Genomic DNA, 13,397 nt, shown 5'->3' with positions numbered 1-13,397 from the left:
TGGATTTATGTTTTAGATCTTTTTTTCAGAGGTTTTGGATGAGTCAGACTGACCAAACTTGGAAAATAGTTCATCTCTTTTGATCCAGTTGAATCATGTTGTGGTAGAGTTCGAAAGGAATCAGATTGATCAGACTGAATAACTTCAAACAGCAAAGCACCTCCCCCCCTCCCCCCCACCCAAAAACATGAACAGGCATTGATTGACACGCCGTTTCACTTTCCTGTCCAGGTAAGCTACTAAACTGTTACTCTTCTTCTTCCCTCTGCTCTCCCTCTCCCTCTGTTCTCCTTCTCTCTCCTCCCTCTTTCTTCTCCCTTCTACTGCTCTGTTCTTTTCTGTGACAGGAACTTCCGGAAGCACCTGAGAATGGTGGGCAGCCGCAGAATGAAGGCTCAGAGTGAGTTCCCCAGTGAGTGTGGCCCTGGTGCCTGTGCCGTCGTAGCTTGTTATTATGGGATCTACTTTCGTCAGTGTGGTTGTGCTATATGCATGCAGCCTGTACAGTACATGTGTCAGTGTGTGCTGGATAAAATATACTCCATGGTACATTCATGCATTCATAAATAATTGTGGCATGGCTCAATATGAACTAGTTAAAGCTACAGTAAATGGAACCAAGTGGTCCATTGTGGGAGTGTGGTGAAACTGTAGTAGTATAGTCTCCCAAGCACACTGAATCTCACTTCACCCACCCCCTTCCACATGTTCTCCCCTCTAAATTATGTGTCCCTCTCTTACATTTCAAACTGTCTGAAAAATAGACATCCAACTCCCAGGAGAAAGTGGTCAAAGAGTCAAGATGATCAACGTTACGGCATAAAAGCTTTCAAGTTGGCGTTTTATAGTTGGATGTCTGGTTAGAAGAAGCTGGTAGAGGTGTTGACTTTATTAGCAGCTGTTAAGTGACTGGGTGGTTTGGATACGACAGGCCCAGCTGTGAGCTGGAGTACCAGATGCTCACCCACTCAGCATCACTGTTTCGTGATGATGACTCAGTCAGAGCAATGCAAGGAACATGTTTTCAGCCAGGCTGTTTTGAATGAACCGGGATGTGTTGAACATATGGGAAGTGTTTGTGTGTGTTGGCGTCTGTGGTGAAAGACGTTTCTGAGTTACTAGCATCTGTGTTGAGTGGCTACATCCCAATTATCTGTCCTTTTCTCCCAAAGTGTTCCTTTGTTCACTTCCCTTCACTGATTTGGAAGGAAATTACAGGTATTAAAATACAAGGTGGAAACTCCCTCTAGCCTCCACCAATCCAATGCTTTTAGACTTGTGGGAAGTAGTGAACAAGTGTACACTTCAGAAGAAAATAGATATTATTGGAACACGCCCAGTGCGTTTTGGGCTTGATTAGGGAAAGTGCCTAATCAAGCCCCCCCCCGGCCTCCTCCTCATCCTCCACTCATTCTCCTCCACTCCCTCATCAGCATATGCCGACCGCCGAGCCAAGAGTTTCAACCGCTCCTGGAGTGACCCCACCCCTATGAAGCCAGACTCTCTCCATGGCTCCAGAGACAGTGAGTCCAGACACATACTATACACACACTCGCTCATGCAAGCCGACGTGCCCAGGAGACGTACGCAAACACACTTTCTCACTCAAGCATACTCGACACAAGCACGTACAGTTAAGAATAACTTTACTGAGGCACAAAACAGGCGCTATACGTACACTATGGACACGCACACACTCACACAAACACACACACACTCACACACACACACTCACACAAACACACACACACACACACACACACACACTCACACACTCATTTGAAAGAAGCTCCCCTGTACAGACTGTTTGACCCTGATTGTATTTTTCCTCTACCTATTCACGTCTGTCTTTTGGCGGCGGCGGTCTACTGTACCTTGCGTCTGTACGTCTGTCCTTTACGCCTGTACTCTGCGTCTCTGCCGTCCTCCATATCTGTCCAAGGTCTGTCCGAGTCTGTGCTTCTATGTTCCAAGCTCTGTCTTTCATTCTAAATATTTTGTGTCCGTGTCTCTCTGCACACCTATTGTCTATGTATCTGATGGCTTTGTGTGCCTGCTTTATGTGCCTATGATCTCTTGTGCTACAGTGCATTCGCAAAGTATCCAGACCTCTTGACTTTTCCCACGTTTTGTTACGTTACAGCCTTATTCTAAAATGGATGAACAAATAACAAACTCCTTAATCTACACACAATACCATATACTGTCAATGCAAAAACAGGTTGTTTGGGAATTTTTGCAAATGTGTAAAAAAACAAACAACAGAAATACCTTACTTTACATATGTATTCAGACCCTTTGCTACGAGACTCGAAATTGAACTCAGGTGCATCCTGTTTCCATTGATCATCCTTGAGATGTTTCTACAACTTGATTGAAGTCCACCTGTGGTAAATTACATTTATTAGACAGGATTTAGAAAGGCACACACTTGACTATATAAGGTCCCACAGTTGACAGTGCGGTTGAAGGAATTGTCTCCGAGACAGGATTGTGTTGAGGCACAGATCTGGGGAAGGGTACGAACACAGTGGCCTCCATCATTCTTAAATGGAAGAAGTTTGGAACCACCAAGATTCTTCCTAGAGCTGGCCTCCCGGCAAAACTGAGGCATGGTGGTGGGAATGTTTCTCAGCGGCAGGGACTGGGAGACTAGTCAGGATCGAGGGAAAGATGAACGGAGCAAAGTACAGAGAGATCCTTGATAAAAACCTGCTCCAGAGAGCTCAGGACCTCAGACTGGGGGCGAAGGTTCACTTTCCAACAGGACAACGAGGCTAAGCACACACCCAAGACAACGCAGAGACCTGAAACCCAAATGCAGACACAGGAAGCAGATGGTTGGAGTTTAAGATGTTTAATAAATCCAAAGGGAATAGGCAAGAGAATGATCGTGGACAGGCAAAAGGACATAACCAGATCAGAGTCCAGGAGGTACAGAGTGGCAGGCAGGCTCGAGGTCAGGGCAGGCAGAATGGTCAGCCAGGCGAGTACAGAGTCCAGAACAGGCAAGGGTCAAAACCGTGAGGACTAGAAAAAGGAGAAAAGGCAAAGCAGGAAACCGTGAAAAAACGCTGGTAGGCTTGGACATAGAAGACGAACTGGCACAGAGAGACAGGAAACACAAGGATAAATACACTGGGGAAAATAAGCGACACCTGGAGAGAGTGGAGACAATAACGAGGTCAAGTGGAACAGATCAGGGTGTGACAAAAAATAGCTGTGCCTCGATGCTCCCCAACCAACCTGACAGACCTTGAGAGGATCTGCAGAGAAGAATGTGAGAAACTCCCCAAATACAGGTCTGCCAAGCTTGTAGCATCATACCCAAGAAGAGTCGATGCTGTAATCGCTGCCAAAGGTACTTCAACAAAGTACTGAGTATAGGGTCTGAGTACTTATGTAAATGTGATATTTCCTCGATGTGTGTCTCTCTATGATTCCTGTCTTCTTCTCTCTGCAAACAGCCAGCAGCCAGGTGCGTAGCTTTTGATTGCAGACTCTCTTCTAATCAGCTCTGTTTGTGATCCTTTCATCTCTCCCCGACTCTGTGTTTCTGTGTGTGTGTGTGTGTGTGTGTGTGTGTGTGTGTGTGTGTGTGTGTGTGTGTGTGTGTGTGTGTGTGTGTGTGTGTGTGTGTGTGTGTGTCAGATGGGGACCTGCAGTCCTCGTCAGGGGCTCTAGATGAAGGGTCACAGGAGGATGCGGACTGGGAGGAGGAGAGAGAGCTGGAGAGAGCAGCCTGCGAGGGAGAGGACTTCACCCCCCCCAAAATCATAGTGAGATTCTCAGCTCGCCTACGAGACCAGTTAGCCATCTCATAGCAGTGCAAAGTGAATAGTTTACATTGTGTTGTTAATAGCTAAGTGTAAAATGTAGTAGAATATCTCTGTAGTGCTGTTCTATATGACCTTAAACAGATATCATACTACTAAGAAGGGTTGTTTCTGACAAAGGTATTTATCTGTTTCCATTCTTATTATGATGTTACTTACAGTATATAATGTACCCACTGTAGACAGTTTTTAGTGGATTTTTGTATAGATGTTGAGACTGTCTGTCTTCTTCCAGCTGATATCCTCTAAGGTCCCGAAGGCTGAATATGTCCCTAACATCATCCGTCGGGACGACCCCTCGGTCATCCCCATCCTTTATGTGAGTCCCTCTCATCCACTGGTCCGTTGCACTACTCCTACCTGTTATGATAATTCCTGGATATTCTGATGACTGTCATATTGATTTGCAAGAGTCTCTTCTACACTTCCTAGTTTTTACAGTTTATATGGAAAATATCAACTTTTTAAATGCTACGACATAACGTGCAAACCATAAACCACCCCGTTCACACAGTAGTTGGAATTGTCTTACCGTCTCATCTTATTGTGTCCTTTTTTTAAATTTTTCTGTAGGATCATGAACATGCCACATTCGATGACATCATTGGTGAGTAGAGGAAGTGTTTGTTTTTCAGTCATAGTATGCCCTGAATAATGATCATAGTACAGTATGTGGCCTCTCTCCTCAGCCTGCAGAAAAGTAACATTTATACTTTCCTCCCTCATCTTTCCCTCCAATCACAGAGGAGATAGAGAAGAAGCTGACGGCCTACAGGAAAGGCTGTAAGATCTGGAACATGCTCATCTTCTGTCAGGTGAGAGAGGGGAAGGGGAGATGGCTTAGACACTATTGTGTGTTTGCGTGTGTGAGCTGGAGAATGGGTTCTTATTGTCTCAAACTCAGTGTTTATGTCAGCTTATTGCTGCTGCGGTTATTGTTGCATGCACATAACCGGAAATTAACCTGTTCTCCAGGGAGGTCCGGGGCATCTGTACCTGCTCAAGAACAAAGTGGCCACGTTTGCCAAGGTGGAGAAGGAGGAGGACATGATCCAGTAAGATCACTCACTTCTGACAACAATATCACCATGACAACTGTCACTGGATTGCAGGAGCATAGACCAAAGTCATACACGACCATAAAAATGCAGATTCATTTAATCTCTTCCACTTGTATTTGTATGGACAGGTTCTGGAAGAAGTTGAGTCGGTTCATGAGCAAACTAAACCCCGAGGCCAACCTCATTCACATAATGGGCTGCTATGTTCTGGGGAGCGCCAATGGAGAAAAAGTATGGATTTAAAGTTTCCAATTGTAGTTGCAAAATTCTAGTAATTTTCCCAAAGTTACCAGGTTTTCTAGAAATCCCAGTTGGAGGATTCCTGGATTTCCTGCGTTCTCCCCTCCTGATTCCTGGATTTCCTGTGTTCTCCCCTCCTGATTCCTGGATTTCCTGCGTTCTCCCTTCCTGATTCCTGGATTTCCTGCGTTTTCCCCTCCTGATTCCTGGATTTCCTGTGTTCTCCCCTCCTGATTCCTGGATTTCCTGTGTTCTCCCCTCCTGATTCCAGGAATTTCTGCCAAAACCTTGGGGATTTTGTGAAAGTTACTGAAATGTTGGCCCCATAGTCTGGGTAGCAGTCTGTTTAGCTGTCATTCCACACCTTGACAATCCTCGTCATGCTAGTCTTTGTCATAGGACAGCTAAACAGACTGGTACCCAGGCTAACCCTACCCAGTACTATATTAACTTATGTAAAGAGTTGTGTCCTATTCTGTCACTGTAAACATTTATTACCACAACCGTAATGCTTCATTATAGATGAGTGCACAGTATACAGGCCTATTTTTATTTATGTAGCCAGTATAGAGCCACACACACACACACACACACACACACACACACACACACACACACACACACACACACACATCCCCCTGCCCTGGCCCTCCTCACCCACAGAGACTAAGCCGTACTGGCAGACACTGCAGGGAACAAGCAGCTATGCACACAAACAGATTCACGTACACACACAGACACACACGTACACACTCAGGCACGCACACACAAACACACACAGGCACTTAGTTCAGATGGTCTTGAAAATGCATGCACTCTCACACAGAAACTCCGTACACATGCTACTGCATTTGTGTTTACTCATTTAAATAATTGAACATACCGTTTTCACACGCTGTATTAGGCAGTGAAATGTACAGCAACACATGCATGCATTTTGTTCATCAGCACGCTGTACAGTGTGCCCACCCTCTGACACAGACATCAGTGTTATTCCAGTCTAGCTGACATTTTCTCCACGCTGTTCCTTCTCTGGAGTGTGTGTGTGTGTGTCTGTGTGTGTGTGTGTGCGTGCATGGCAGTCTGGAGGCTGTACAAGTTGCAGAAATGAAACAGGGAAGCATTTTTCAGTGCATTTATCAGTGTTCTCTTCTGCTATCTGTAATCCCCTGCTACCTCAGCTGGAATGCAGATAGAAAGCTTTAGTCATCCGTCTAATAATAGTCAGCTAGTTTCTGAGAGACCTACGTACCGGTACACACCCAGCCTACCTGTAGCTACAACTCAACTCTAACACTTCCTTGATTGATTTTGGGCGTCTCCCAAATGGCACCCTTTTCCATATACAGTGCACTACTTTGACCAGGGCCTATAGGGAATGGGGTGCCATTTTGGATGCCAACCTTAACTTTGTTATACAGCTCGTTTCCACTCCTTTAGTTGTATTCACTCCCTGTACAGTCTTCTTCTGGGGAGCAGTCACCTCTAGCCTACAAAGGACAAGACAAAAACATCATTAGTTCCTCCTCTGAATTCTGTTAATCCGTCTGCTGGTTTCTGCCGATAGAATCTACCACCGAAATCCTTCTGTTGTACAGTATTCCCCTCTTTTAAAATAGTGACCCGGCTTTAAGGGTTCAAACGATTGTTGTTCATCTCTGTCGACACGGTCAGGGGAGTTGAGGTTAAGCACTGTAACACTGGAGCACGTTATATTCGCAGAGTCCCGCTAGGGGGCCGCGAACCCTGACCTCTCCCACACACGCACACAAACTCCCCAGAGGTTCCGTACATTGATTTAGATCATGCATGCTGCTACTTCTACTGCTCTGTGAATGGCGTCAGCAGATAGGAAACGGGCTTCTGGAAAAACATGTTAATTGGTTGCGAGGCTCCATGGGGCAGTGGCACTGGCTGGTCCAGACTGCAGGGAGTGGAGCAGGAGCGGACAAGAGAGGAGGTGCAGGAAAAGGGGAGGTGCAGAGAGAGGGAGAGGAGCGGGGAGAGGGGGGGTGTAGGGAGTGAGCGGAGAAGTGGGCAGGAGGAGGGTTATGTAAGGTACAGTAATGTGCTCTGTCAGGCTCTCTCCAGCAATGAGCACTCTCCTCGTACACAACAGCCACTCAACAACAGATATACTCAGTGAGACAAACACAGGTTAACACTTCAGTGTCACTTCCCATTCTGCTGTATACACAAGACACACTCTTCCCCTGTCGTTCCCACTATGAAGGGCTCTTTTCGGTTGATGTTATGACATATTTAACTTTGGAGTTAGTTGTATTGCTTTTGGAGGTACAACTGAGCGTTAGTTTCCTTTGGAAAAAGAATGAGTGACAATATGTCTGCAATTGTTTTTGCTGTGAACAGAAGACTATTTTCTCTCCTCTCAAGAGGTTTGTCTGTTTTGCCAGATGGATGTTTTGAAATGTAAAATGTTCTGCCTCACAGCTAATCCAGAATCTGAAGCAGCTAATGAGACCTCATGCCATCGAATTCAAGTCCCCACTAGAGCTGTCTGCGCAGGGTGAGTGTAACACGCATGACCACACACACACAATTTCACATATGTACATTTTCGATTTTCCAATATCTGCTACATGCTGCGCTGTACACGTTCCCTGAATGTAAATAGTGAACATTAATCAAACCTAGTAAGGCAAACCAAGTTAATCAGGACATTAGGGAACACACTGGCAGACGTCTGAACTTCCTGAGCTCTGAACGCACCCCTCATCAATCATTTCCCCCTGACACTTATTGATGTCATGCTAATTATTTTTCAATTAATATCTCATTATCTCCACTGAGTGTTTCCCTCTCCTCTATTGACCCACAAGACCCCACTATTTCTCCACCTCTTTCTCTTTTATCTTGTCTCCTCCATTTCCACCGGTTTATAGCTTGATCAAGCTTTACAGTACATGAACACTTCAATCAACTGTATATTTCAATCAACCTTTGAGAGTAGTTGTTGGGAAGGGGGGAAAAAAACATGAATTATTTTCTTTTCTGAGAAGGGATTAGCTAGTGGAGAGGTGAAGAGAAATCAACTGGACTTAACCGGAGCCCCTCGACCCCGCCCACCCTCTCTCTATTTCTCTCTCTCTAGGCAAGGAGATGATCGAGATGTACTTTGACTTCCGTCTCTTCCGCCTGTGGAAAACCCGCCAGCACTCCAAGCTGCTTGACTATGACAACCTTTTGTGACCTTGCTCACCTTTCACCTTTGTCAGCCTACTGGCTGTGTATCTCATCACCGATAGCCTACAGTGACGGCTTTCCTTGAGAGGTCCTGGACGGGAGCGCTCTGTAGAAGAGGTGCAACAGGAAGACGGGGTTCAGGTGGTTTTACTCACCGAGGAGGCTTCAATCCTCAGCTCTCGGATGAATTGAAGGCACTAAGTGAATTCCAGTAGCAGCTACTGTCAAGAGGTGAACTGTATATTTCCCCCCCATCCATTTTCACCGCCTCAACTAATGCCTCTACTGAGAGAGAACCAGAGAGTGAAGGTAGAAGAGAGGAGTGGATAGATCATCCTTTAGTCTCAAGAGACACATAGAGTTAGATTTTATGCTCAGGAGCCCAGAAAGTCTTCTTGGAAAGAGAGAAAGAGAGAGAGTGAGATGCAGCACCTGCAGGGAAAATAAAGACTCTTTGTGAAAGGGGAGAAGAGATGGCGACAGATTTCCTCCTTTGTCTACCTGTCAGCTGTGTGAACTCAGATTAAAGCTATTTTTTTCCCGGAAGTACGTAGATCTCCCTAAGGAGCTAAATGTATTTATAAAGTGCTTTGGTGGTTTTCGGAGCTTTAGAGAATATATTTCCGTTATCTATACATGTACCACAAATAGATAAGATAGTACTAAATTAGTCTTACCAATAATTCAAAGTATCTATATATCGTATAAAACAGCATTTATTTTGAACTTATTGTGTTAGTATTTCTTATGAACTGTTTGTCTTGAATAACTCAGGGTTACTGCTATCCCTCGTATGATAATTGCCGTCACCTCATGTACCGTCATAACGTAACGGAATAGGACGGAGATGTCTGTCGACTAGTTTCGATCCTCTCCGCTCAGTGGTTGTCAGGGAAACCATTTCTGTGTCTCTGAGCACCTGTGCGTGTTTGTGTGTGAACGAGGCAGTTTTTTTTTTGTTGTTTCTTCATAAACTAGGTCAATTGTAGCTTATTGCTCATTACGCATGCAACAGTGACACCGTACCAGAGCCCTTCCACATTTATGTTTTACCCTGCTGAACTACGGACACAGACGTTTCTTTCTTGTAGTGTTCAGTTCACTCCCAGGGAATGATACCCTGTTGCTGTGAGCGTTCTGTCTTACTGTGTGTGTCTGCATTGCATTGCTAACTGTGCATCACTTAATACTGCCATGAGGTTTATGGAACGTGGACTAGGCCTAGATGACTTGTGTCACACTGCTTATGGTCATCTCCCTCTCTTTATATCTACAGTATATTTACTTGTATTTAACTAGTATTGGTGCTAGTTAGTCTAGTTACTCTCTGCACTGCCTGTGTTTTTCTTCGTTCTTGTTCGAACCAAAATCACAGTATTCTTGTCATGTCATTCTTATGGCATTTACTTTCTGTGTATTGTGCTATTGACTTTTAACAAATGGGCTTTCTGTCTTGCCCATGTGATATTGTGCAACACTCAGTAGTGGTACAGTACACCTCAAACACACGCGGAGCAGTTCTGTGAAGGAGCGGGTCATGATATTGAGATTGGTTTCCAACTTTTGCTCGTGCTCAAAAGTGGCAAAATAACATCATTTACGGATGCTTTTCGCATTCTCCCCTTAAACTGTTCCACCAGAGCTAATAAGTTAACGTGTGTGTAGCTCCTCGGCTCGTGTGTGTGGGTGATTTGTGTGTTTCTCAGAATCCTAGCCTGATGGGGCACTGCAGGGGTACTGAACTGTGAGGAGTCTTCATTATCAGTGTTCTCTCTTAGCTGGGGGGGGGGGGAGTGGGATGATAATACACATCTTTATGCATCCATGTGGACATACTCACCACAGAGAGACAAAAGAGAGAGGCCATTTTCTTTAAATTCCGTAAGATTTGCTATTATTCAGCAACGTTGGTACAGAGGGCACACGCCTAACAATTCTTTGTTGACCTTCCTAGAAGGAGGCAGGCACTCCATGTATTTTACTCACTTGTAGTTGTTCTACATTTAACTCTTTCTCACTAACATGGGAGTATTACTGTACATGCGTTATATTGATGTGCAATCAACATTCAGTTTGTGCCACATGGGTATTGTATCTCTCCCCCCACTCCTCTGTTTAATGTGTACCTTTACAAAACTGTTAACCAAGGATACAAGCCCTCTATCCTGTAGCAATAGACTTTGTAACATTTCCTGCACTGTTATTAGAAAATATGCGTTTGCCTTGTTTTGGTCCCAATGCACAGCAATCTCCAACATTACTGACATTGATACGGAAGCAGAGACAGAGGGAGAGAGAGCACGAGAGAAAAGAGAGAGGGGGAGAGAGAAAGAGCACGACTGCACACGTTGATATGTGAGGTTCAGTGTTTATAGCAGATGAGGATGTGTGTATCTTGCTACTCAGAAAGTAGCCTGCTGTATGTGTGGTCTTGTACATCCCACAGTTACTGGCCTTCCACTTCCTCTTCTCAGAGCCTCACTGCTGCCTGTCTCAAAAGCTAACCCCGGGGAGGGATTAGGGCCTAGATTTAATGCGGAAGATCTGCGCAATAGCACAATTTTACATTTAAAAGACAATGTTCCTGTGTTCGCAGAGACTACATTCACGGTACACACTGCATATGTCCGGCTCGATCGGGAATTTCCCAACGCGGCTCTTCCTCGATATGGATTGAATCTAGCCCTAGGTGTTGGAGCACAAAGACATGAATTGTAACTGTATTAAAACACATCAAATTAGCCACATCTATCTGTCTTTGCGTGGTCTGTTTTAATGCAAATTAGCTCTAAAAACGGAAATGGGAAAACAGTGAATTAAGTGAAGGGAATTAATTGAGCCCAGTGAAATACAGTGAATTCAAAAATGTTGTATGAATCATTGATGTATGGTTCTGCTTTAAAATATGTTTATGACCCAGGGGTTAGGCCAGTGGACAGAGAACCATCCTTTAAATACCATGGAGATAGGAATATTTATTATCTGGTATTTGAGGATGATTTCAAACCATTGTGCCAGCAGAGGAGGAAGTGGCGGAGCAAATGTAGTGCACTATATAGGGAATAGGATGCAATTTGGGATGCACGCGTAAGAAGAGTAGTACACGAGGGATATGGCAATCTTTCTTGGATAGTTGACAAGCATGGATAGACATTAAAACTTTGAGATTGCAAAAGAGAGACGTGTAAATGAGAAGTCGGTCTGGCCCATATTTAGATGAGCGCTAGGGGCTTTGTCCCAAATAGCTCCCTATTTCCTATTTAGTGCACTACTATTGACCAGGACTCTGCTCAAAAGTAGTGCACTTTCTATAGTGAATGCAGTGACTGTAATGTATTAGACTGAAGGCAGAATCAGCGAAGCGGGCGCTGACTGCTCGTCGTGGTTTGACTTATCATCCTGGCCAACGAAGCAGCCATTTCCATTTCTGTGAGTAGAAATATAATTGCACAAACCAAGACATCCATCTCGCACGCTCTATTAATTCAAACCTTCTGTCATCACCAATGAGTAAATTAGACATTTCCATGAACTTTCATCCTATTTTTAATGTATGAGTTTCTCCCCCGTTGACTGCGTCCACTTTTTATCAAGATATATTGTATATCTCCCAAATGACACCATGTTCCCTGTATATAGCACTACGTTTGACCAGAACCCTATGGGGAAAGGGTGGAATTTTGGACTCGGCCATTGCCTAGTTCTCTGCTCTGTATGCTCTGTGTTGGGGATGCTGATTGAGTTATGATGATTGATTGATGCAGCTCTGACGCCTCATGTTGGGAAGTGATTGTATTTTGGGACGAGGGGGAGCGCACACAGATCTCATATTGTGTAACCTCGGTCTTAACTTTTCACAAAGTCATGTCTGGACCAGGGCGTTGCATTTTCAGTAGATTTCTTTAGGAAGATTTACATAGCATACTACAATAGAAAGGGAGATTTTAGAAGTGACGGCTGTCACTAATGTAATTCTTTAGTCAGGTTGAATATCCAAATGTCTTGATAAAAGTATTGTTTAAAATGCTAATTATGATAGTGATAAGGTTTTATGTCTCTGGTGATTTTAATACTAGGAGATACTAAAGAAAATAGACTGGAGTAGTGTACCTTTACTTAGAATAGCCATATATCTTGAGAATTGACATTTAATTGACATTTTAAACTTGCTGTAACTGAACTAATATCACGAGCAGTACAGTATGTTTCGCACTGTACAATATTGGTACTAACCAGTGGAAAATGTTTTTAAAGTGTTATTTTTCTTTTCAGTAAAAAATGTATCCAGTTCTAACCAATTTGTGTCTTTGTTGTTTCTTTGTTGGCTGACTCACCTGAATCTGTAAATAACTTGCTCGATTTTACAATGAACTGTGGGAAATAAGCGGCACAATGATAGATAGGTGATTTATCCATCCAGTCCAGCATCTCAATTTATCCTCAATGATCTGTTGCCTCTCTGCCTATAATACACAATGGTTGATAAACTATTTGTCTCTGACGCGCACGCACACGCACGCACACACACACACACACACACACACACACACACACACACACACACACACACACACACACACACACACACACACACACACACACACACACCTCTGGCACACTTTCCACAGTCTGGCTGGTCATCAGCTGGTGCTTAAAGGTTGTCAGCTCATAGGAGATGTACTTAAGTGTGACTCTTCACAGAGCAATGCTTGTAAACAGCAGGCAGAGAATAACTGAAGGGTAGTGGTGGAAAAAGTACTCAATTGTCCTACTTGAGTAAAAGTAAAGATACCTTAATAAAACATAAATTAAATACAAGTCACCCAGTAAAATACTACTTAAGTAAAAGTATCTGGTTTTAAATGTACTTAAGTACAGGGGTGGAAAAGTACAAAAAATTGTCATGTAAACGTAAATGCCCTACATCAAATTCCTTATATTACAGTTTTTTCCAACTGCTTTCATACGTTTTCAAGACTGTCTCCTTTTCTTCAAAACTCTACACACAATTCCCAAAACTGCACACACAAAATGCTAAATGCCTCACATCTCCTTC

General features: G+C 43.9%; 1 protein-coding gene across 8 annotated transcripts in view; it reads left to right on the top strand.

Moving 5' to 3' along the window:
• The window catches only part of nsmfb (NMDA receptor synaptonuclear signaling and neuronal migration factor b), a 40,642-nt gene extending 28,003 nt beyond the window's left edge, over positions 1–12,639 (top strand). For 2 of the 8 annotated variants that reach the window (XM_021606420.2, XM_021606422.2), the window contains 10 exons: positions 348–412; positions 1,434–1,523; positions 3,652–3,779; positions 4,072–4,155; positions 4,410–4,443; positions 4,581–4,651; positions 4,812–4,891; positions 5,026–5,128; positions 7,589–7,664; positions 8,250–12,639. In XM_021606420.2, coding sequence (XP_021462095.2) covers positions 348–412; positions 1,434–1,523; positions 3,652–3,779; positions 4,072–4,155; positions 4,410–4,443; positions 4,581–4,651; positions 4,812–4,891; positions 5,026–5,128; positions 7,589–7,664; positions 8,250–8,347 — 829 coding nt within the window. In that variant the 3' untranslated portion in view covers positions 8,348–12,639. The remainder of the gene's footprint in view (positions 1–347; positions 413–1,433; positions 1,524–3,651; positions 3,780–4,071; positions 4,156–4,409; positions 4,444–4,580; positions 4,652–4,811; positions 4,892–5,025; positions 5,129–7,588; positions 7,665–8,249) is intronic. The other 6 variants (XM_021606421.2, XM_021606423.2, XM_021606425.2 and 3 more) reach the window with 3 other exon arrangements.
• The last annotated feature ends 758 nt before the right edge of the window (positions 12,640–13,397 follow it).

The sequence above is a fragment of the Oncorhynchus mykiss genome, chromosome 6, assembly GCF_013265735.2.
Source record: "Oncorhynchus mykiss isolate Arlee chromosome 6, USDA_OmykA_1.1, whole genome shotgun sequence".
Lineage (NCBI taxonomy): Eukaryota > Metazoa > Chordata > Actinopteri > Salmoniformes > Salmonidae > Oncorhynchus > Oncorhynchus mykiss.
This window is presented reverse-complemented; position numbering and strand designations above follow the sequence as displayed.